Genomic DNA, 24,564 nt, shown 5'->3' with positions numbered 1-24,564 from the left:
ACCACCGGCTCCAGGCCAGCTGGCGGTGGTCGCCCCCACGCACTCGGGTCCAGGGGGGACCGGGGGCCCTGCCACCAACGACCAGTGCCATCTGACTGACACGGAAAAGGAGGGAAGCGGTCGGTGGGACAGAGCGCCATCTCCAGCTGCCATTTCATCTCCAGCTGCCGTTTCTCCTCCGCGGCTGTCGGTTCTGTTCCGAACCCCGAGAACCGTTTAGAAGGCTCCGTCCGGCCTGGGCGCTCTCTGCGAGCCCAGCGTGGAGCCGCATTCTCGCCGGCCATGCCGTTCACCGGTGGCGACTACGGGGCTGTTTTGGGTTTTAATCCTATTGGTCCCACAGCCGGGCCCTGAGGAGCCAGGTTCCAACCCGGGCGTGGCAGTACTTTAAAGCCACGTTCTCCGGGCACAGAGCACAGCGCCAGCACCACACCCACGGGCCCACGGACACGGGCCCACGGACACGGGCCCACACCACGGACACGGGCCCACGGACACGGGCCCACGGGCCCAGGGGAGCAGTGAGCCCCACCCTCAGCCCGGCCTCCTGCCCCGCCCTCCGCCCACCCAGGTGCCAGCTGTTGGCTTTGTTTGACTTAGTTGACGCTGACGCACTTTAGGGTCCCTGCCCTACAGGCCAGCTTATCACGTGTCCCCAGGAGGGGCCTCCGGGAGGTGGGACAGAGGGGGAGGCGTCCTTCCTGCCGGCGGGGCGGGGAGCGCCCCCTGTGGGTGAGCAGCGGGAGCAGCGCTGCCCCTTCCGTCCAAGGCAGCAGACGACGGACGCAGGCGGCGCAGGAGAGGTCGGCACCCAAGGGCGCAGACATGACTCCGCTGACTGACCCTCAGGAACAGGCAACACGGACGCTGCCTCTCGCCACAGGAAGCATCTGTGGGGCCCCGTCGGGCAGGGGCAGCGTGGGGCAGGGGCAGCGTGGGGCAGGGGCAGCGTGGGGCAGGGGCACCGTGGGGCGGGGGCAGCGTGGGGCGGGGGCAGCGTGGGGCAGGGGCACCGTGGGGCGGGGGCACCGTCGGGCGGGGGCAGCGTGGGGCAGGGGCAGCGTCGGGCAGGGGCAGTGTGGGGCGGGGGCACCGTCGGGCGGGGGGCAGCGTGGGGCGGGGGCACCGTCGGGCGGGGGCAGCGTGGGGCGGGGGCACCGTCGGGCGGGGGCAGCGTGGGGCGGGGGCACCGTCGGGCGGGGGCAGCGTGGGGCGGGGGCAGCGTGGGGCGGGGGCAGCGTCGGGCAGGGGCAGCGTGGGGCGGGGGCAGCGTCGGGCGGGGGCAGCGTGGGGCGGGGGCAGCGTGGGGCGGGGGCAGCGTGGGGCGGGGGCAGCGTGGGGCAGGGGCAGCGTGGGGCGGGGGCAGCGTGGGGCGGGGGCAGCGTGGGGCGGGGGCAGCGTCGGGCAGGGGCAGCGTGGGGCGGGGGCAGCGTCGGGCGGGGGCAGCGTGGGGCGGGGGCAGCGTGGGGCGGGGGCAGCGTGGGGCAGGGGCAGCGTGGGGCAGGGGCAGCGTGGGGCGGGGGCAGCGTGGGGCGGGGGCAGCGTCGGGCGGGGGCAGCGTGGGGCGGGGGCAGCGTCGGGCAGGGGCAGCGTGGGGCGGGGGCAGCGTGGGGCGGGGGCAGCGTGGGGCAGGGGCAGTGTGGGGCAGGGGCAGCGTGGGGCGGGGGCAGCGTCGGGCGGGGGCAGCGTGGGGCAGGGGCAGTGTGGGGCGGGGGCACCGTGGGGCGGGGGCAGCGTCGGGCAGGGGCAGTGTGGGGCGGGGGCACCGTGGGGCGGGGGCAGCGTCGGGCGGGGGCAGTGTGGGGCGGGGGCAGCGTGGGGCAGGGGCAGTGTGGGGCGGGGGCAGCGTGGGGCGGGGGCAGCGTCGGGCAGGGGCAGTGTGGGGCGGGGGCACCGTGGGGCGGGGGCAGCGTCGGGCAGGGGCAGTGTGGGGCGGGGGCAGCGTGGGGCGGGGGCAGCGTCGGGCAGGGGCAGTGTGGGGCGGGGGCACCGTGGGGCGGGGGCAGCGTCGGGCAGGGGCAGTGTGGGGCGGGGGCAGCGTGGGGCAGGGGCAGCGTCGGGCAGGGGCAGTGTGGGGCGGGGGCACCGTGGGGCAGGGGCAGCGTCGGGCGGGGGCAGTGTGGGGCGGGGGCACCGTGGGGCAGGGGCAGCGTCGGGCAGGGGCACTGTGGGGCAGGGGCACCGTGGGATGGGCACCGTCGGGCAGGGGCAGCGTGGGGCAGGGGCACGGGCTCTGCGAGGGAGAAGAGCCTCTCCATCCCCCAGGACGGCTGCCAGGCGGGCGGACGTGTGTCCGAACTCATCGGGTGAAGACATCAAACGCGAGCCGTTGACTACAGAAACGTGACTGCGTCACTTTAAACACGGAACCGCATGGCCGCACCCCGGAGGAGCTCCCCTGGAGGAACGCAGCCAGCACCCCGACTCCTCTCCGAGGCCCCGAGGCCCCACCACCCGCCGTCGCCGCCAGCCCCTCCGCCGGTCCTTGCTGCGGCCTGGGGATCGCACGGCTGATCCCACCTTCCCGTGTTGCTGTGGGACAGACACATACACAGGCACATGCAGACCAGCTCCTCACACACCGTCAGCCCCGAGACCTGATGCCCCCCTTTCGCAGCCTCCAGGCAACAGCTGCTGCTGACCCCCGTCTTCCGGGAGGACGAGGCCTGTGCAGACCCAAGCGCGCGGCCTGCCTCTCTCCTCCAGCGGCAGCTCGTCAGACGGCGCGTTTCACAGCTCGCCCTTCCCACTCGCCACGTGCACACCGCCTCGTCCCGGCGTGCACACGCCATCGGCACCTCCCAGCCCCGGCCGACCACAGCCCTCTCTCCCACGCTCACTGTAATTAGGATAATTTGTTCTTAACTCAGGAAAGTTTGACAGGACTTGCTCGTTCGGTTACAATGCAGCCGCATCTGCTCATTCCTCCTTATCCTGCAGAGCCAAGACGTGTCCGACACAGAACCCCGCGTTGCGAGCGTCCCCCGAGTCCGAGGGCGGGCGCGTGCCCACAGGACTCCCACGATGATGGCAACCCTGTCTCAGTGCCCGCAGTGCGGCCCAGGTGGCACTGCGCGCCGACGGTGCCCGGGAAAAGGAAGCTAAGATTTGGAAACAGCCTAGGTGCCCGTCAGCAGATGACTGGATCAGAAAACGATGGTACCTCTACACAATGGAATACTACGCTGCCATAGAAAAGAAGGAATTACTACCGTTTGTAGGCACCTGGATGGAATTGGAGAACATTATGCTGAGTGAAATAAGCCAGTCAATGAAAGAAAAATACCACATGATCTCACTCATTTGGGGATAATGAAAAACAGTATAAACTGATGAACAAAAAGATAGATACAGAGGCAGTAAAGCATCAAACAGACTGTCCAATTACAGTGGTAAGGTTAGGGAGAGGTGGGGGAAATAAGAGATCAACTGAAGGACTTGTATGCATGCATATAAGAGTAACCAACGGATGCAAAACATTGGGGGGTGAGGGCATGTATGGGAGTGGGGTGGGGGGGCAATGGTAAGATATGTACACATATAATACCTTAATAATAAAAAATTTTTAAAAAAAAGAAAGAAAAGGAAGCACTGGGTTGACCTGATCCTGATTTATTTGCCCGTCTGGTGGGTGCTGTCCAGTTCTACGCCAATACCGTGGGTGGGTTTCTCTCCCAATTGTCATTCCCGAGATATTCCCCGGTGGCAGGAAGCCACATTTCCAGGCGGCCGTATCCCCTCTCGCTGAGGCCTGGCCTCAGGCAGGGACGGACGCACAGCTGGGGGGACACGCTGTAGGGCCGTGGAGGCCCTCGTGTTGAGGGGAGAAAATCGAGACCCAAAGCAGCACATACCACAGTCAGCTGTTCCAGCCTGAGCTCACCGCCCCCGTTCCTGTAGGCCCCCTTCCAGTGCAGAGGGAGGCTGAGGGAAGAGGGTCCGCTGATGGCCATCGGGGGTTGGAGGGTGTCCCGTCCGGGTCCCTGACCTCCTTTCTGAAGCCGGCAGGCGCCAGAGCTGGTCCCAGAAGGCCCTGGCGCCCTGAGACCCGGAGCCCCAGGGCCTGCTGGGCCGGCCTCCCACACGCTCATTTCAGAGTTCACCCACGGAGACCGACCTTCGGTAGCCCCAGTGGAGTGAAGAGTCACAGAACGAGCATTTAAATTCTGTTGGTCAGAGATACGGCCACAGCCCCCCAAACCTGGAGGTGCTTGCCACCGGCTAAAGGGCTCACTGGCCTCAGGCAATGAAATCTAGAAAGCAGCCGATGGGTGTGGCTCAGGGGCTGAGCACCGACCTATGAACCAGATGAGGGTTCGATTCCCGGTCAGGGCACAGGCCCGGGCTGTGGGCTCCATCCCCAGTAGGGGGCGTGCAGGAGGGAGCCGATCCATGATTCTCCCTCATCATTGATATTTCTATATCTCTCTTTCTCCCCCTTCCTCTCTGAAAGCAATAAAAAAAATATCCTATCTAATAAAAGAGTAATATGCAAATTAACCATCACTCCACTACACCCACAAGCCATGCCCATCAGCCAATCAGGAGAGAATATGCAAATAAACCCAACCAAGATGGCTACAGCCACAGAGAGCAGGAGGGAGGCTTGGGTTTCCCCAGCAATGGAGGAAGCCAAGCTTTCCGCCTGCCCTTGCCGGCCTAGGCCTCCACTCAAGGCTACAAAGTTTCAATGATAGAAGATACATAAACCCAAACAGAAATGGCGGCAGCCACAGAGCTGGAAAGAGCAGGAGGCTAGGGTTGCCCCCGGTGATGGAGGAAGCCAAGCTTTCCGCACACCCTGGCCGGCCCAGGCCTCCGCTTAAGGCTACAAAGTTTCAATTATAGAAGATAAATAAATCCCAATAGAAATGGCTGCCGCCATGGAGCAAGCAGAAGGCTTGGCTCCGCTCCAGGCTACAAAGTTTCAATTGTAGAAGATAAATAAATCCCAGATACCAGGGACTCCGCTTGGGTCGCCAGGGGGCATGGCCGGCCTGCAAACCACCACAGGCCCCTCGCCCAGGCCGCCCCACGCCCCAAGGGAACCCCCACCCTGATCCAGGACACCCTACAGGGCAAACCAGCTGGCCCCCACCCATGCACCAGGCCTCTATCCTATCTAACAGAAGAGGAATATGCAGATTGACCATCACTCCAACACACAAGATGGCTGCCCCCATGTGGTCAAAGATCCTGCCCCCGTGTGGACACAAGATGGCCACCACAAGATGGCCAGCAAGGGAGGGCAGTTGGGAGGGACCAGGCCTGCAAGGGAGGGCAGTTGTGGGCGATCAGGCCAGCAGGGGAGGGCAGTTGGGAGGGACCAGGTCTGCAAGGGAGGGCAGTTGGGGGCGATCAAGCCTGCAGAGGAGAGAAGTTGGGGTCAACCAGGCCTGCAGGGAAAGGCAGTTGGGAGGGACCCAGGCCTGCAGGGGAGAGCAGTTGGGGGGGACCAGGCCTGCAGGGGAGGGCAGTTAGGGGTGACCAGGCCTGCAGGGGAGGGCAGTTAGGGGAAAACAGGCTGGCAGGGGAGCAGTTAGGCATCAATCAGGCTGGCAGGGGAGCGGTTAGGGGGTGATCAGGCTGGCAGGCAGAAGCGGTTAGGGGCAATCAGGAAGGCAGGCAGGCGAGCAGTTGGGAGACAGCAGTCCTGGATTGTGAGAGGGGTCCCAGATTGGAGAGGGTGCAGGCTGGGCTGAGGGACACCCCCCCCCCCCCCGTGCACGAATTTCATGCACCGGGCCTCTAGTATATATATAAAAACATTTAGTAAGCAAATTCATATTCTCTGACACTATTATTTGGACTGAAACGCATGTTCCTCTCTTGGCTGTGATCCCTCCAACCCCATTCTCACTAAACAGCAGAGCCAAGAACAAAATGCCCACGGCGTCCTCATGACACACACGTGCTGCGATTTCTTACTTACTCCTCTGCGGGCAGACAGAGGACGAGGCATCGCTGTCCCTGCCGACGAGGCCCCGCGCTGCCCGACGCCCCCCTCGCCTGACCAAGAGAGCAGAGACTGCAGGGGCTCCGTCCGTCCGTCCGTCCGTCCCACCGACCGAGTAAGGGTAAGCCGCGGGCCAGCGGGCACCCTGGCTGCACTGTTTCAACCGCAGGCGCAGTGAGGTCACCAAGGGCAGTGGGCCGGGCGCCCCCTGCTGGGGGCAGTCCTCCAAGGGAGGAGCCATCGGCACAACGTCCACGTCAACAGGGAAGACGCGGGGTCACATGCTTAGACACCGCGCCACAGGGCAGTGTTACCGCAACGCACCGTATTGGAGGCCGATACGGGACAGTGCAATGCTATGTCCGTGGCCGGAATGCCTCATCTCACAGTCTCACTGACAAATGCTGTCAGCGCCTGGTGACCCTGACGGAGAGGGGCTGTGAGGCCGTGAGGCTGCGACTCACCAGCAAGGACTCCTGCAGGTCCCCGGCAGAGCCCGCCGCCTCCTCCTCGTCGTCCGGCTCCTGGTCCTGGGAGCAGTAGTGCGTGCTGTAGGCCGAGTGCTCCTCGATCGCCGCCAGCCAGCCCTGAGGAACCCAAACAGGTAACTTAACGGGAGACGTGCCGGCCGGGGAGGCGCCGTGGCTGAGCATCCATCTATGAACCTGGGGGTCACGGTTCGATTGCCGGTCGGGGCACAGGCCTGGGTTGCGGGTTCAATCCCCAGTGGGGGGTGTGCAGGAGGCAGCCGATCAATGATTCTCTCTCATCATTGATGTTTCTCTCTCTCTCCCTCTCCCTTCCTCTCTGAAATCAATAAAAATATTTTTTAACTAAAAAATAAATTAAAGGGAAATGCGTTTTTACTCAAAAGAGGTAATAGGACAATGACCTGGAAAGCATCAAGTTTATATGGCCTAAAAAAAAAAAAAAAAAAAAACCCAAGAATGAAATAATGATACACATCTCTTATCCATAATACATCTAGATTTTTTTTAATTCCGAGAAAAAAATAAAGGTAAAATAAAAAATTAATTTCTTATAATATATACCAGTAATAATAATAAATAAAATATTGATTTTTTTCAGGTCAGCAGAACAGACCAATAGCTGTGTATAATTGGAAAAAATTAGAAACAATTATCAAACGAGAAAATGATTTTTTAAAATGTTCATAAAAACTGCTTTTCATAATATTTCTGCAACTTTATTGAGGTATAGTTTATATAGTACATAACTTATTCATTTCAAGTGTAAATTAATTTACATAAAATGTACCAACTTATAACTTGCACTCCCAAAAATTCCCAATATTTTTTAAAAATATCATCTATAAGTTTATATATTCATTGATATTAATAGTCAAACACATCACAAAAACTAAGTAATGGGTAGAGTTTTGCATTTAAAATACTAGGTTCTCAAAACTGTTAAATAAGTTATTGTATAATAACATATCCAAAAACAATTTTACTAACTTGCAATCAAATTATAAGCATAAGAAACTCAGATCATTTTCAGAGCACCAACAATTACCTTCATGCTTTAACTTGGACTATGTTTTAAAAAAATCAGTGACTTTACAAAAAGACCGAATATTTGCCCTGAAACACCTGTCTTACTTATTCCTCATTATAGTATTATTCGGGGCCGTATCCTCCATCTTATGAAATGTTGGGACTGTCATGATTTGAATTATTGAGGGTTCTTTGAGGCCACAGTTAACCACGGTGGACGAGAGCTTCCCTCAACCCCTCACACCATTTACAAGAAACAAAAGAGGCCTGTGAATGCTGCTTTGATCTAAAAGAATATGGCCTCTCGTCCAGCCAGCGTGGCTCCCTGGTTGAACTTTGACCTATGAACCGGGAGGTCATGGCTCAATTCCCAGGGCGCATGCCCGGGTTGTGGGCTCGATCCCCAGTGTGGGGCGTGCAGGAGGCAGCCGATCCGTGATTCTCTCTCATCATGGATGCTTCTCTCTCTCTCTCCCCGCCTCTCCCTCCCTCCCTCTCTGAAATCAATAAAAATCTATTTTAAAAAATAAGGAGCACGCCTCTCCACTGAAGGGACCGCACTGAGTTCCTGTCTCCGGAACCGTAACTCTCCTGCTGCTGCTGCTGCTGTTCAGTTTACCAAAAAGACCTGAGCCCACAGGGGCATGAACCGGAACAGCTGTGGGGTCGGCGCCGCCCTTGGCCGTGACCTTGGAGAGAGTGGGCAGAGGCACCATCCCATGGCCTTCCGCTTCCTCACCCACAAAGTGGGGGGCAAACTGCACACCCATTCAGGCTGTTTGCCAACCCCGGGAGGCCCTCTGCCTTCACAGAGTCAATGAGAAACGCCGCGAACAGAATTACCTGCAGGTCCACGCGGGCGGAGCACCGACCCATCAGCCAAACCTCAGAAGCGTCCATCACCCCCCGCCCCCCTCGCCCCCCCCCCCCCCCGTTAGAAAGGTGGCCCAGCGCGGCATGGGGTGTCGCTATGGGCTTCTGTGCTTGGTCTCTAATCGCCCCTCGGGCTTAGGAGACACAGGAACCCACAAATCACCTCTCTTGCCTGCGGAGGGCTGTTCTTAGGGACCCGGAAGCCGTGAACGGTGTCGTCAAAGCATTTAACGGAGAAGAGGCCGCCGTCACCGGGCTTGACCTTGGAGACAAGAAGGCAGTGAGACACCACCACTCGCGCACGTAACACAGAAGCTTCATGACAACCCGCGACCTGTGACCCACGAGGTCAGGGCTCGACGCCCAGTCAGGGCACATGCCCAGTTTCGGGCTCAGCACCAGTGGGGGGCGTGCGAGAGGCAGCCAGCTGATGGTTCTCTCTCCTCATTGATGTTCTCTCTCCCCCTCTCCCTTCCTCTCTGAAAGCAACAGAAACACATTTAAAAAATAAGAGGGAGAGAGAGAGGTGCCAACATTGAGTGGGCAGGCCCTGCGGCAGCTGACACCTGGGGACACCTGGTGGGGACACCTGGTGGGGACACCAGGGACTGCGTCCAGGCTCAGGCCCGCCTCCACAGACAAGCTGCTGTCTCCTAAGCTCAGCGCCTGCGCTTCCTGCTCTGACACGGGCTTATCAGCACCAGGAAACCTCCCATCCCAATGTCCTCCTCTACCCATGCATAAACACACATGTGCACATGCACACGTGACCACACACACACACAGCACGGGCAGAAGTAGGTCTACAGCTGTGAGCACACGGAACAGCTCATTCTTAAATATCACTTACTAACTGGCTTGTTCCCCACCGAACAGCTGTAACCCCACCCGCTCCATGCACACGTATGCCTTACACATGCTCCTGGATCACTCATCTCTCGTCCCGCAATATGTGAGGATCAACCAAAACTGTTGCTTTTAGAGCGGAGACCCCCCCATTCCGTGGCCTCCGGCACGTCCCACCCCGGACCTGCCGAGGCAGCTTTTACACATGCAGCCGGGCCACCGTTTGCCGAACCGACTCCCTGGTGCGAGCCAAGATGCGTGTCGTCCTACCGTGCACACGGCTTGCGTGAGGTGCTTGCATCCCTGGCGGTAAATCTTACGGGCGGCGTCGGGCCTTCAAGATAAACATTAAATGACGACGGTGAAAGGAGAAGAGCTAAGTGAAAAGGTCCCGTCGCCCCACCTGGCCCGTGACAATGAACAAGGTAACGGCCACTCACTGCTTCCGGTACCAGGACAGGACGCCGTGCTCCAGCACCACCCAGAACAGCCTCCAGCCGAAGAACCGCGAGCTCTAGGGGACGCAGGGGCCCAGGCTGAGCCGGCGCGGACACGGCTGCCAGCGGCTGGGTCGGGGCGGCCCGCGTCTGAGCGAGACGGGCGGTGAGCACGCAACACGCTCCCGCCTGGGCGCACCCCTAAGGGCAACAGAGGGGAGACACCCACCCACGGACCCGCGCCCATGGCTCTGTTCCCACCGGACGGCTCTGGGCCCTTTACGTGGGCTAACGAGGCATTTCCCCACGTCCTGAGTGAACTTCCCGACAGAGAACCATCCTGAACGTAAGTCACACGGCGTGAGCGCACGCACCGACCATGGAGGCAGGCCTCGCACGGAAACCACGGGGTCAGACGCGCAGAAACGTCAGCAACAGAAAGACCCCGCAGGTGTGCGCTGACACCTCTTCCCGAGCCCTCAGGGTTCAGGGTTCAGGGTTCAGGGTTCATGGTTCCTGACGAACAGTGACTCTGATTCTCTGGTCACGTATGAGAAACGGCCCCGCCCCCCGCAGACGTGGCCACCTGACAGGGCGAGACCAGGACGCAGGGCAGCAGGACCCAGGGCCGGCCGAGAGGCGGGACCCCCTCAGAAACAACCGGAAAAGGCATCACACACACTCCCCGAGCCCTCCTGCCAGGTCACAGGTCACGGCACCCACCTTCCAGAGGGGGCCTTCGAACCGCCTCAGCGCTCGGTACAGGGCCTGCGGGAAACGAGTCTCGTGAAATGCACTTCCGACGCTCAGCGACACGCCTGCCCCGCGCGACCCTACGCCCCCTTGTCCCCGTGCGACCCTGCGCCTCCTTGTCCCCGTGACCCTGCGCCTCCTTGTCCCCGTGACCCTGCGCCTCCTTGTCCCCGTGACCCTGCGCCTCCTTGTCCCCGCGACCCCTGCGCCTCCTTGTCCCCGTGACCCTGCGCCCCCTTGTCCCCGTGCGACCCTGCGCCTCCTTGTCCCCGTGACCCTGCGCCTCCTGGTCCCTGTGACCCCTGTGCCTCCCTTGTTCCCGTGACCCTGCCCCTTGTTCCCATGACCCTGCGCCTCCCTTGTTCCCGCGACCCTGCGTCCCCTTGTCCCCGTGACCCTGCGCCTCCCTTGTCCCCGTGACCCTGCGCCTCCCTTGTTCCCGCGACCCTGCGCCCCCTTGTCCCCGTGACCCTGCACCTCCCTTATTCCCGTGACCCCTGTGCCTCCTTGTCCCCGCGACCCTGCGCCCCCTTGTCCCCGTGACCCTGCGCCTCCCTTATTCCCGTGACCCCTGCACCTCCCTTGTCCCCGTGACCCCTGCACCTACCTTGTTCCCCGCGAGGAGCTGCTTCACCTCGGCGCCCTGGGCCAGCTGCAGCGGCTTCTGGTCTGCAAGGAGGGCGACGTCAGGACTCAGCGCACATCCGCCCTGAGTGCAGCCCAGGCCTGGCTCCGCGTCCCCCCTTCCCCCCCGCCCCCCAGCGGCCAGCTCCGTCCTCAGGGTCTCCTTTCCGAGCCAAGTCTGCCGACAGGGCAGCCAGGACGCTGCAGAGCGAGCGCTGTGCCTCCAGTCAGCCCCTCGGCCTCCGAAGTTGCCGGACCCAGGGCTTAAACAGCACCAGCAGCTTCCGGCTCAGGAGGTCAGATCGGCTCCCTCCCTCCTCCAGCTTCCACAGGCCACTGACAGGCTCCCGTGACGGGACAGGACGGGGGCATCGCCCAGCCTCTGCCCCACCTTGACATTCTCTCTCCTGCCATGGTCCTCCTGCCGCCTCCCTCGAAGAGCCACGTGAGCCCACCGGGCACCTGGGTGACACATCCTCTCCCTTCGCAGGCTCCCTGACCTCCCATCTCTGGGGCCAGCACTCCACCCGTCCGTCCCCACAGCCACCAGCTGCCCCCAGAACAGCCATGGAGGCAGCTCCCGAGCTGAGGGCGGTGGCCCCGCGAGGGGCAGAGGGGAGCTGCAGTGGAGAGGGCACCAGCCGCCCTCCGCGGGCCAGCGTGACTACAGAGCAGGACCCCGTGCAGGACGCGGCCAGGCCCCTGGGACCTGGGGGAGCGTCTGCTGGAGCGACAGAGTATATCAGGAGGAGACGCTGTATCCGACGGAGACCTGTGCAGGGAGGCGACTGAGCCCACAGTAACTGTTTCAACCTGCAGGACTGTGTTCTTACTAAGCACGCTCTCGGCTCTCGGCTCTCAGCTCTCGGGAAGCCGGCCAGGGGCAGGCACGTGTCTGCAGGGGGCTGCACCCGGGCCTTCTGGCACCACCAGGGTCCTCTCTCTAAGGCAGCTGGAGGCCCTGCGAGGGGCATTTCCAGGAAAGAAGACGACCCCTCCGTCGCTTTATGAGGCAGGTAACACCCCAAACCACAGCCCAGCTGGGACCACGCAGGCCTCCAGGTACAGACACCGTTCGCTAAATACCGCACCGGTACGTGTTGGTCAATGTTTCTGTATAAGTATCTCCTAACGAGAGTCCATGATGCACCCATTATTACTTGAGGCCCCGGGGAGTTAGCAGAGAAAATGACAGGAAACAATGGGGTAGGAATTATGGAAACGGAGAAAGACGGTAAGTAAACAAACAGGAAACACAACAGAGAATAAACCATGCTACGCCCAGGGGTTAAGTGTGTGAGTGACCGGTACCAGCTCAGCCTGGAGATGGGGGTGGTGTTTACATGGGAAGGAAGTGGCCAGAGGCCTGGGCAGGAGCTGCTGGGGGCAGGAGCTGTGGGGGGGCGGGAGCTGCTGGGGGACAGGAGCTGTGGGGGGGCGGGAGCTGCTGGGGGACAGGAGCTGTGGGGGGGCGGGAGCTGCTGGGGGCAGGAGCTGTGGGGGGCAGGAGCTGCTGGGGGGACAGGAGCTGCTGGGGGACAGGAGCTGTGGGGGGACAGGAGCTGTGGGGGGACAGGAGCTGTGGGGGGACAGGAGCTGTGGGGGGACAGGAGCTGCTGGAGGACAGGAGCTGTGGGGGGACAGGAGCTGCTGGGGGGGCAGGAGCTGTGGGGGGACAGGAGCTGTGGGGGGACAGGAGCTGTGGGGGGACAGGAGCTGTGGGGGGACAGGAGCTGTGGGGGGACAGGAGCTGCTGGGGGACAGGAGCTGCTGGGGGACAGGAGCTGTGGGGGGACAGGAGCTGTGGGGGGACAGGAGCTGTGGGGGGGCAGGAGCTGTGGGGGGACAGGAGCTGTGGGGGGACAGGAGCTGTGGGGGGGCAGGAGCTGTGGGGGGACAGGAGCTGTGGGGGGACAGGAGCTGTGGGGGGGCAGGAGCTGTGGGGGGGCAGGAGCTGTGGGGGGACAGGAGCTGTGGGGGGACAGGAGCTGTGGGGGGACAGGAGCTGTGGGGGGGCAGGAGCTGTGGGGGGACAGGAGCTGCTGGGGGACAGGAGCTGCTGGGGGACAGGAGCTGTGGGGGGACAGGAGCTGTGGGGGGACAGGAGCTGTGGGGGGACAGGAGCTGCTGGAGGACAGGAGCTGTGGGGGGACAGGAGCTGTGGGGGGACAGGAGCTGTGGGGGGACAGGAGCTGTGGGGGGACAGGAGCTGCTGGGGGGGCAGGAGCTGCTGGAGGACAGGAGCTGCTGGGGGACAGGAGCTGTGGGGGGACAGGAGCTGTGGGGGGACAGGAGCTGTGGGGGGACAGGAGCTGCTGGGGGACAGGAGCTGTGGGGGGACAGGAGCTGCTGGGGGACAGGAGCTGCTGGGGGACAGGAGCTGTGGGGGGACAGGAGCTGTGGGGGGGCAGGAGCTGTGGGGGGACAGGAGCTGCTGGGGGACAGGAGCTGTGGGGGGACAGGAGCTGTGGGGGGGCAGGAGCTGTGGGGGGACAGGAGCTGTGGGGGGACAGGAGCTGCTGGGGGACAGGAGCTGTGGGGGGACAGGAGCTGCTGGGGGACAGGAGCTGTGGGGGAACAGGAGCTGCTGGGGGACAGGAGCTGCTGGGGGGGCGGGAGCTGCTGGGGACAGGAGCTGCTGGGGGCAGGAGAGGGAGGCAGCGAGGCAGACAGCACATCCGGGGGCTGTGCGAACAGAACTCTGTGAGCTGCTGCCAGGAGCCTGAGGTCTAGTCTAAAAAGGGTGCCAAGCCCCTGAAGGGTTTCCCGAAGAGTCACATGACCTGACTTATTCTGAAACTCTGTCCAATTGTTAAAAAAACACACCTTTGTAAGGATGACAGGAAACGTGAGCTTTGGCCATCCATAGATATAAAAAGCCAGTGTCCATGACGACCGTACGACCGGTCACCATGAGGGCAGGTGGGCGGGGCGGCGAACGGGACGAGCAGCAGCGGGCTACCGCACGCGACTTCGAGTGCTGGGCCTCTGGTTACTAGTCAGATGGTGCTGCACCGCTGTGCCGTGTAACAGCTCTACCAGGACGTAGCGCACACACCTTTCCAGCCCCCACTGACGGCGTATCGCTCACAGAGGCGCGCGACCGTCCCTGGGCGTGGTTCTGAGGAGGAGCACTCGTCCGTCCTGAATGTAAAGAGTGTCTAAAGAAACACCTGTCCGGGAGGGGTCGTTATTGGTGATTCCCGGAAGAGGATGTGGTATGTGTCAATCAGTGACACGCGTCTATCCTTGAGCCCTGATAATTTCTATAATAAACTTTCTAAGCTACCGCGTGGCTGCTGTGTGGATCGTGGCTGCTAAACGTGGGCAAGAGAAAACCGAGAACAACAGTCACACAGCCGTAAGGACAGCAGGTGGTCGGCACTGGAGAAGCAGACAGCGGGGAGCAGCCAGGGCTCAAGGTCAATCTTAGAGGTCGAGTCCCAGGACTGCCCACGGGTAGAGCTGGGCTGACGGTGCATGCTTGAGGGGAAGAGCCCACACTGCTGACTGGGGAATCAGTGATCACGCTGGGTTTCCAGGTCACTCGGAGGAGACGTCACAGGAGAAGGCACGCCGCCCCCTGCTTTCATCCCACCCACAGGCGTCCGAGACGTGGTCCCTTCGGGCAGAGGGCAGTGGGGTTTCGTTCACAGCACCCTGCTCTCACACCAAAAGAAATGCTGGTCTCCGGCCAGGGAGCTGCATGCCCAATGCAGAGCCCTCGATGCCCAGAGGGCCAGCGCACAGTCAGACGCCCACGGAACACTCCCCCGGACAGCCTCCCTGCCCAGTGCCTGCTCACCGTTCCTGTTCCGCAGGTTGGGGTCCGCCCCGCTCTTCAGCAGCGCCAGCACGCAGTGCCTGTGGGCCCGGTAAGCCGCGCAGTGCAGAGGCGTGTTCCCTAACTGGTCCGCGCAGTTGACGTCAGGAGGGTTGGGGCTGTTGAGCTGCCGAGGGGAGGGACATGCAGAATCAGGTTTCAGAGGCTGACCTCTCCCAGCAACACCAGCAGGTGTGAGTGTCAGGCGAAGCCACAGACCACACACCTGGCTCCCAGTGGCTGCTGCTCCCTAAACCAGCCACCCGTGTCACCCCCAGGCTGTCTCCTCCAGGGGCCACGAAGGCCCCAGCCCCCATCCCAACAGGAAAGCTGTCCGTCTGTCCCAACACAATACAAATATCCCGAAATACTGTCCCTCCTTCGCAGGTTTCCTTCTAGACATTGGGCAGACCCTCCAGAAATGGCCGTCATGCCCTAGCCCAGCCGTGGGCAAACTACGGCCCGCAGGCCGGATCCGGCCCGTTCGGCTGTTCTATCCGGCCCACGGAGCCGAAAGAGCGGAGGGTTCTCTTGCTCTCCCCTCCGCTCCTTTACTTTGAATTTATATTAGTTCACACAAACCCTCCATCCATGCTTTTGTTCCGGCCCTCCGGTCCAGTTTAAGAACCCATTGTGGCCCTCGAGTTAAAAAGTTTGCCCACCCCTGCTCTAGCCAGTTTGGCTCAGTGGATAGAGCTTATGCTTGCGGACTAAAGGGTCCCAGGTTCAATTCCGGCCAAGGGCACATGCCCAAGTTGCGGGCTCAATCCCCCCCAGTAGGGGGCGTGCAGGAGACAGCCAACCAATGATTCTCTCTCATCATTGATGTTTCTATTTCTCTATCTCTCTCCCTTTCTCTCTGAAACCAATAAAAATATATATATTTTTTTTTAAAGAAAAAAAAGAAATGGCCGTCAAAGTGAGAGAGCTCCATGCCTGTGTAGGGCCTGCACCAGGCTGCACCTTCAACCCCCCTCACGTTCAGTTCTTGCCTGGAAAACCCCGGCTCCCAGCCCAGCAGGTTTCAGTAAGGTGGGGACCCATGTCAGGAATTCAGAGGAAACACAGCATTCCACACGTAGCCTGAGTAAACTACAGACTTGTGTTCTGTTATGATGAACTTGAGTATTTTAGCCCCACGATGCTACTAAGTTATAAAGTTAACATTAAGGAAATGTGTCCTCAAGGGCAAAATCTATACTTATAAAAGGGTAATATGCTAATTAGACAGGACATCTTCCGGAAGTCCTTCCAGACAAAGCCACGGTGACAGGGGCTAAGGCAGAGGCAGGTAGGGGTGATCAGCTCGGCATGGGGGAGCAGTTAGGGGGCGATCAGGCCGGCAGGGGGGAGCAGTTAGGGAGCGATCAGGCCGGCAGGGGGGAGCAGTTAGGGGGTGATCAGGTTGGCAGGGGGGAGCAGTTAGGGGATGATCAGGCTGGCAGGGGGGAGCAGTTAGGGGGTGATCAGGCTGGCAGGGGGGAGCAGTTAGGGGCAATCAGGCTGGCAGGAAGGAGCAGTTAGGGGCAATCCGGTCAGCAGGGGGGAGCAGTTAGGGGCAATCAGGCTGGCAGGAAGGAGCAGTTAGGGGCAATCCGGTCGGCAGGGGGGAGCAGTTAGGGGCAATCAGGCCGGCAGGGGGAAGCAGTTAGGGAGCGATCAGGCTGGCAGGGAGGGCAGTTAGGGGGCGATCAGACCGGCAGGGGAGCAGTTAGGGAAATCAGGCCGGCAAGCAGAGGTGGTTAGGGGCTATCAGGAAGGCAGGCAGGATAGCTGTTAGGAGCCAGTGGTCCCAGATTGCAAGAGGGATTGTCCCACAGGGATCGGGCCTAAACTGGCAGTCAAATATCCACCAAGGGGTCCTAGATTGAAGAGGGTGCAGGCCGGGTTGAGGGACCCCTTCCCTTCCCGTGCACAAATTTCATGCACCAGGCCTCTAGTCTATATATATAAAAGCCTAAGCTACTGAATGACTGGACGACTGAACGACCAGTCGCTATGACCTGCACTGACCACCAGGGGGCAGACGCCCAACACAGGAGCTGCCCCCTGGTGGTCAGTGCACCCCCACAGCCAACCTCCTGAGGACGGCCAGCCAGCCAACCTCCCACGGTCCCTCCCCCGGCCGGCCCGGAATGGCCTCAATCAGGACTGGGCGAGACGGCCCCGATCAGCCCGATCACTGGCCAGGCCAAGGGACCCCACCCGTGCATGAATTCGTGCACCGGGCCTCCAGTAAAGAAATAATGGGTTTTTTTTGTTTTTGGTTTTTTTTTTACCAGAGCTGTGAGTTCTGCTGTTTTTCCTTCTCTTGCTGCTTCTAAAAGTAATTCTTCAAGCTTTCTTTGCTGAGTCCTTTCTACGGCTGCAAAAGGGAAACACAGTATGTCTCAGTCAGGACACCAGCAGCACGTCCATCACAAGCCAATGAGGAACGAGAACATGGCGGCGGGCGGCGGGAAGCCACGAGGCGCTCGGGCTGTGACCCCGATGCAGACAGGCAGGCAGCACTGCTCCTCTCCTGCCTTCACGTCAGATCCAGAGGTCCCCTCCTCTCAGGTCACAGAACTTGTTTCCCGTTCCGAGGTCGTTCGCCCGTTCCTCACCACGGCTCCCTCACAAGGAGTTAGGAGTCTTTTCTGAGCGGAAACACTGTTACGTGTCTCACCCGGAAAGGCAGACACGTGGGGAGAGGGGTCCGCACCTCCCAGGCCCTTAGCTACGGACAGCAGTTAAGGAAGAGCACTGGTGGGAAAATGGACCCACCGTGAGTGCGTTTAGGTTTGCATATACTTCCACACTTCCACCTAAGACAGCCGTGGGCAAACTACGGCCCGCGGGCCGGATCCGGCCCGTTCGGCTATTCTATCTGGCCCGCGGAGCCGAAAGAGCGGAGGGTTCTCTTGCTCTCCCCTCCGCTCCTTTACTTTGAATTTATATTAGTTCACACAAACACTCCATCCATGCTTTTGTTCCGGCCCTCCGGTCCAGTTTAAGAACCCATTGTGGCCCTCGAGTCAAAAAGTTTGCCCACCCCTGACCTAAGAATACAAATTCACTTCTTTTTAAAATATATATATTTTTTTTTATTGATTTCCGAGAGGAAGAGAGAGGGAGAGATAAAAACATCAATGAGGAGAGAGAATCATGGATCGGCTGCCTCCTGCACGCCCCCCACTGGGGATGGAGCCACACAACCCGGGCCTGTGCCCTGAACGGGAATTGAACCCTGACCTCCTGGTTCACAGGCTGATGCTCCACCCCGGAGCCCCGCCAGCTGGTCTGAATAAGCAGATTTTCAGAACTTGCCAGGACGTGGTACCCAGTTCACAGCTGGAAGCTCTGCGGAAACTTTGGTGGAGATAATTGTGTGTCTCATCATGAGTGACTCGCTGACCGCACCCCTTAGAGGACAGGCTGGGGTCCTCGTTTGTCACGTCAGCAGCAGCGGCTACGCCTTTTCTGAGCCCTGACCACGATGAGAGAAAAGCTGCTCACGTGGGGTGACCGTCTGACAGGAAGTGCTGGGGTGAGGTCGTGACCTTTACCTTCGAGCATGTTTCTGATCTCTTTGTCGTGAGTGACTTCCTTGGCTCTCTGTCCACTCCCATTAACGACCGTGGGATCGGCGTTATATTCCAAAAGCAGCATCACCAACTCCTAAAGAAGAAAAAGTGCTTTTAGCTGTTTCTAAACCCGGACGTTGTTGTACAACAGCCCTTTTACGACGTACTAAGTACTGCCGAGTTTCCACCACAGAGAAAAGCACTGGGGAGGAATTTTTATAACAGACTTGTCCACAGTGAGTGAGTACTAACTACAATACATTGAACACTAGAATCCAATCAGTTGTAACCATAATTAATGACTGCCTAAACAACTGTCAGCCCACCATGAACAGACAACTTCTAACGTCTGTAATTAATTTTTATTTTTAATTTTTTTTTAAATATATTTTATTGATTTTTTTTACAGAGAGGAAGGGACAGGGATAGAGAGTTAGAAACATCGATGAGAGAGAAACATCGATCAGCTGCCTCCTGCACACCTCCCACTGGGAATGTGCCTGCAACCAAGGTACATGCCCTTGACCGGAATCGAACCCGGGACCCTTCAGTCCGCAGGCTGATGCTCCATCCACTGAGCCAAACCAGCCAGGGCTAATTTTTAAGTTATCTTTTTTTAACCAAGTTGATTTCATGTGATCAAACTATGTTAACAAGGTATTATTTAAGTTATAGCAGATAGATCCATTTACCATTGTTCTTCCAAAGCCTGTTGACAAGTCATTTCCCCAACAGACCTAGATTTTTGAAAATCACTTTTGCTGTTTATAAGACACAGAGCATTATTTCCTTAGAGCAGGGGTCCTCAAACTTTTTAAACAGGGGGCCAGTTCACTGTCCCTCAGACCATTGGAGGGCCCGACTATAGTTTAAAAAAAAAAAACTATGAACAAATTCCTATGCGCACTGCGGGCCCGGGACGCGTCAGCTGCTAAGCAGGACAGGCAGCGGCACCCGGCGGGTCGGATCCATGTCCTCGGCGGGCCGCATGTGGCCCGCGGGCTGTAGGTTGAGGACGCCTGTAAGTGACAGCAGCTGCTGGGATATACCGCTAGGGAAGCAGGGTTTACGATAAAGCGAAGGATTTCCTGACGTCAGAAAAAAGCGACCTAACGCACATTTACTCCCAGTGGCTACCTGTCCTGGTGGGGATTCCAAATGCATTGGTATTGCCATATACAGGGCCAGTACCCCCGGGCTCAGTTACACAGCCTCACAAGGCAGCAGAAACGGAGGGCGTGCAGGGCGACGTGGGAGAGTCGATGCTGGTTTTACGGGGTGTGCAGCCCCCCGGGAGGCGCGGGGGGGACATGTGCTCTGTCGTCCTAACTGAGGCAGCGTGGATTACGTGCTCGACGTCGGGTCTCCTACAAAGCCCTCATGTAGGGCCTACATTCTACTGTGCATCGTTTGTTCACATTTTCCTGTTTCATTTCTTAGAAACATTAAACTAGAATCCGTGACGGCTCTGTGTTTACATCGTTTAGAACCGGGAGTAAAGTAATTTAAGTATCAGAATGTGGTAGGTGTGCACCCGGCCGGGGTGGCTCAGGGGTTGAGCATCGTCCCATGCACCAGAGGTTGCTGCTGCGATTCCCGGTCATGGCACAGGCCCGGGTTGTGGGCTCGATCCTCAGTGTGGGGTGTGCACGAGGCAGCCCAACAGTGATTCTCTCTCTTCACTGATGTTTCTCAATCTCTCTCTCCCTCTCCCTTCCTCTCTGGAATCAATAAAAAAAGACATATTTTTAAATGTGGTGTATCATCCACACAACAAGATATGATTCAGTCATAAAAACAAACTAAGGCCCTAGCCGGTGTGGCTCAGTGGATAGAGTGTCGGCCTGTGGACGGAAGGGTCCAGGTTTGATTCCGGTCAGGGCACATGCCCGGGTTGCGGGCTTGATCCCCAGTAGGGGGCGTGCAGGAGGCAGCCAATCAGTGATTCTCTCTCATCGATGTTTCTACCTCTCTATCCCTCTCCCTTCCTCTCTGAAATCAATAAAAATATTTTTTAAAAAACTAAGCACCGATCCATGCTACAGCATGGGGGAACTCCAACAATATTAGGCTAAAAAAAAGCCAGGTATAAACGGAATCATGAACATTTTTGTAAAAAATCTCCACGAACAGCAATTATCTAGAGCAGCCGTGGGCAAACTACGGCCCGCGGGCCGGATCCGGCTGTTCTACCCGGTTCTCTTGCTCTCCCCTCCGCTCCTTTACTTTGAATTTATATTAGTTCACACAAACACTCCATCCATGCTTTTGTTCCGGCCCTCCGGTCCAGTTTAAGAACCCACTGTGGCCCTCGAGTCAAAAAGTTTGCCCACCCCTGATCTGGAGGCAGAAAGCAAACCAGTGGAAGCCTAACCGTGGACTAGAGGCAGCAAGTGAATGCAAACAGCCGGAGGGAACTTGGTGGGGGACGGAACGTTCCAGAGCCGGATACGGGGACGGTCGCACAGGCGTGTAAATGCACCGACAATCCCCACAGCTGGCGTGTCATGCGTGTCATGCAGTGCACACTTTCCTCAGAAGCTGTTTAAAGGAACAGTCGGGCCCTAACCAGTTTGGCTCAGTGGCTAGAGCGTCGGCCTGGGGACTGAGGAGTCCCGGGTTCGATTCCGGTCAAGGGCATGTACCCTGGTTGCAGGCACATCCCCAGTGGGGGGTGTGCAGGAGGCAGCTGATCGATGTTTCTCTCTCATCGATGTTTCTAACTCTCTATCCCTCTCCCTTCCTCTCTGTGAAAAATCAATAAAATATATTTAAAGGAACAGTCGGGGTCCCCCTCCCTGCAGCACACGGGAGGCTGCAGGCTCCCACCAGGGGCGCTGGAGTGGAGGCTCATGACCTTCACACTCGACCTCACTGTCCAACGCCAACTAACAACATGGGACCTTCCCACCCCAAGCGCTGGTTTATACACGTGTATGCCTCTTCCCAGCGGCAATTTCTCTGGTTGTAAAAGAGATAACATCTGTGACCGCTCTTCCAGACACTTCACTTTGGAACACGAACACGGAACACGGAACACGGAACACGAACACGGAACACGGAGGTCCTCACCTTTCTCCCCGTGAAGGCCGCTCGGTGGAGCGGCGTGTCGCCCATGTCATTCAGGACGTTCACTTCTGCTCCCGCCTGGGGAACACGAAAACGTTAAACGGCATCACGGGTGAAGAAGCACACAACGTGGGAGTAATTTCTCAAAAATACCTTAAATATCTCAGAACTTCAATTCTTTAAATGCTGACCGGTTGTCACCAGTGAAAATAAGTTCATTTCACACCAAAAGTAAATAGTGAACTTGTGCAAGGTAAACCCCGCTGGTAGGCAGAAAAATGAAAAGCTACTTTCCTTTAAAAATCTCGGCCCTCCACTGAACTTCAGAAACAGCCACATTTTAAAACCACAAACCAGCCGAAACCGGTTTGGCTCAGTGGATAGAGCGTCGGCCTGCGGACTGAAGGGTCCCAGGTTCGATTCCGGTCAAGGGCATGTACCTTGGTTGCGGGCACATCCCCAGTGGGAGGTGTGCAGGAGGCAGCTGATCGATGTTTCTCTCTCATTGATGTTTCTCTCTATCCCTCTCCCTTCCTCTCTGCAAAATATCAATAAAATATATTTAAAACCGCAAACCATCTCTGAATGCAATACCGTACTTTTGCCACCAATTTAGTAAGTTTTTAGGGGGGAAAGGTGCCACCATTTAAATGTGCACATCAATTTTAAGATGCAATCCAACTTCAGAAATATCAGTATGTGAAAAATGGTTAATCACAGAACTGAGAAGTTTGAAGTCTTCCATTATATGATGCTCATTAAGAAATTCCGTAATTATTTTTTAACTGGAGGCCTGGTGCAGGATTCATGCACAGGTGGGGTCCAGCTGCCGCTCAATCGGGCTGACCAGGCGGTCGGGGGAGGGGGATGTAGGAGGTTGGTCGGGCGGCCCCAGCCCCAATCGAGGTGAGGGGGGCCAATTGGGGGTGAGGCTGGCCAGGGGGAGGGGCCGAAGGCAGCTGGTGGGCTGGCCCCACCCCAGATCGGGGTGGGGGGGGCCGATCGGGGGTGGGGCCGGCCAGGTGGAGGGGCCGCCCCCTGGTCGAACTCCCGGTAGAGGGGACAATTTGCATATTAGCCTTTTATTATATAGGATTACACAGAAGGTGCTTTGGTTATTTCCCTTAGCTGTTACACTAAAAAACTGAAAACATACAATATCTCCATTCGTTCATACGTCCACTTTGGCAATTTCAAAAAGCCAGCACTGTGAAAATCAAATGACTAAGAAAAATAGGATGTTAGTGACTCGGACTGACCCTCTTCATGTGTTTAGGACAGAACCACCCGTGGCCTGAGTGAGGAGCACTGCTCCGCATACGCCGTTCTGGCTCAGGTGGGTCCCTAAGCCGTCCATAACGCCCATGCCGGTCCTACTCTATTTGTGTAAGAAGTAAAGCATCACCCTAACCGGTGTGGCTCAGTGGATAGAGCGTCGGCCTGCGGACTCAAGGGACCCGGGTTCGATTCCGGTCAAGGGCACGTACCTTGGTTGCGGGCACATCCCCAGTGGGGGGTGTGCAGGAGGCAGCTGATCGATGTTTCTCTCTCATCGATGTTTCTAACTCTCTATCCCTCTCCCTTCCTCTCTGTAAAAAATCAGTAAAATATATTTTTTTTAAAAAAAAAAAAAAGGAAGTAAAGCGTCAACATACCTGCAGCAGGTCCTGGACCACCTGTTTGTGTCCAAAGTAGCAGGCCAGGTGAAGGGGGGCCCAGCCCAGATTGGACTTACTTCTTCCTGAAAATGGGGCCAGGAAGGCATTTTAGGGGTAACTCAGTCACTTCACAGGAAACTGCACTTGCCTGGACAGGCCACCCCGAGGCCCTGGCCCAGGCCCTTTCTGGCCGCTGCTGATGGGGGGGCGGAGGCCCGGGGAGGAAGGGGAGGGAGCGGACCGGCCCGATCCCAGGCCCCCGGGTTCTGGCCCACGTCCTCCGTCAGCGCTTCCTTCCCGAAGGCGGAGGGGACGGAGGGTCTCGGCAGCTGCGGCTCCACGGCCCGGTCCCCCCCGCCTTGTCACCTGGCCCGGGCGTGTGCTCCGGCACCACGTGTCATGTGTCTCTGGAAGCCTGTAACGGGAGCGGGGCCGGACAGAGGCCTTCCCGCAGCGTGTGCAAGGCTGTGGGCGCGCAGGCAGTGGCTGAGGCGCGTCCCGACCTCTGATGCCATCTCGTCATGAGGCGACTGGGTCCCAGGGCCCAACCCGCTAACAGGAGCCACGAGAGGCCGTGACCGAGGGCCCAGCGTGCAGCTGGGAAGGGGGAGGCCAAGCGAGGGTTGTGAGAACAGAAACGGAGCCCGTTTAGCTAAGAAAGGGGGCACGATGCTGAGAGCTCAGACGGCGTCAAAGCTCCCCAGAACCCACCCACCCCCACTCCCAGCTCCCTCCCCCAGGGCCACCGGGTCCCTCGAAGGAGCTGGCGCTTCGGTGCCCGCCTGGCCTCCTGGGGTCCAGGGTTTGAGCCAACCTCACCCCCTCAGCGCGCCCAGCATGGCCCCAGCACGCCCCGAGGGACTGCCACCCGCGACCGCCCCGGCACTGTCTGCCATTCACCCACAGCCGGACCACACGCCGCAGCGGCGCCCCTGTTCTCACCTGACGCCCAGCGTCTCCACCACGACGCTCCTTGACCGCAGGCCGAGCCTCCCACCCATTTGCTCGCCCCCTGGTCCGAGCTCACCTCCCGCCACAGCATGAGAACTGTCCTCGACGTGTACGCTGTCCCCAAGCCCAGGGCCACCGCACGGCGGGAAAGGTCGGCATCACCACCGCTCAGGCCTCTCGGGCGCCCACAGCCCGGCGCCGGGGCTCCCTCACTGCCCACGCCCTCCCAGGGTGAGTCCTTCATGATTGGCATCTCCAGCTACCACGCCTCCTAGCCGGCCCACCACTGCTCATACGCTGATGACTCTGAAATTCACATTCGCGTTTCCGACTCTTCTAGACACCTCCGTTCGATGGTACAGAACACCCCACGCTCATAGGAATATGAAGTAGCTATGCCTGTCAGCGTCCTCCTGGGACACAGCTCATAGGAATATGAAGTAGCTATGCCTGTCAGCGTCCTCCTGGGACACAGCTCATATATGAAGTAG

The 24,564-nt window shown here is 58.8% G+C and overlaps 1 protein-coding gene across 2 annotated transcripts in view; it reads right to left on the bottom strand.

Moving 5' to 3' along the window:
* Positions 1 to 24,564, bottom strand: part of OSBPL1A (oxysterol binding protein like 1A) — a 122,875-nt gene that overhangs the window by 83,468 nt on the left and 14,843 nt on the right. For both annotated transcript variants that reach the window (XM_080686800.1, XM_080686799.1), the window contains exons 3-13: positions 23,120 to 23,205; positions 21,468 to 21,542; positions 18,378 to 18,489; positions 17,109 to 17,194; positions 14,812 to 14,956; positions 10,990 to 11,051; positions 10,353 to 10,397; positions 9,633 to 9,706; positions 9,463 to 9,526; positions 8,510 to 8,608; positions 6,421 to 6,543 (exon numbers count right to left, since the gene is read on the bottom strand). In XM_080686800.1, the coding sequence (XP_080542926.1) occupies positions 6,421 to 6,543; positions 8,510 to 8,608; positions 9,463 to 9,526; positions 9,633 to 9,706; positions 10,353 to 10,397; positions 10,990 to 11,051; positions 14,812 to 14,956; positions 17,109 to 17,194; positions 18,378 to 18,489; positions 21,468 to 21,542; positions 23,120 to 23,205 (971 nt within the window). The remainder of the gene's footprint in view (positions 1 to 6,420; positions 6,544 to 8,509; positions 8,609 to 9,462; positions 9,527 to 9,632; positions 9,707 to 10,352; positions 10,398 to 10,989; positions 11,052 to 14,811; positions 14,957 to 17,108; positions 17,195 to 18,377; positions 18,490 to 21,467; positions 21,543 to 23,119; positions 23,206 to 24,564) is intronic.

Source organism: Plecotus auritus, assembly GCF_963455305.1.
Source record: "Plecotus auritus genome assembly, chromosome: 8".
NCBI lineage: Eukaryota > Metazoa > Chordata > Mammalia > Chiroptera > Vespertilionidae > Plecotus > Plecotus auritus.
This window is presented reverse-complemented; position numbering and strand designations above follow the sequence as displayed.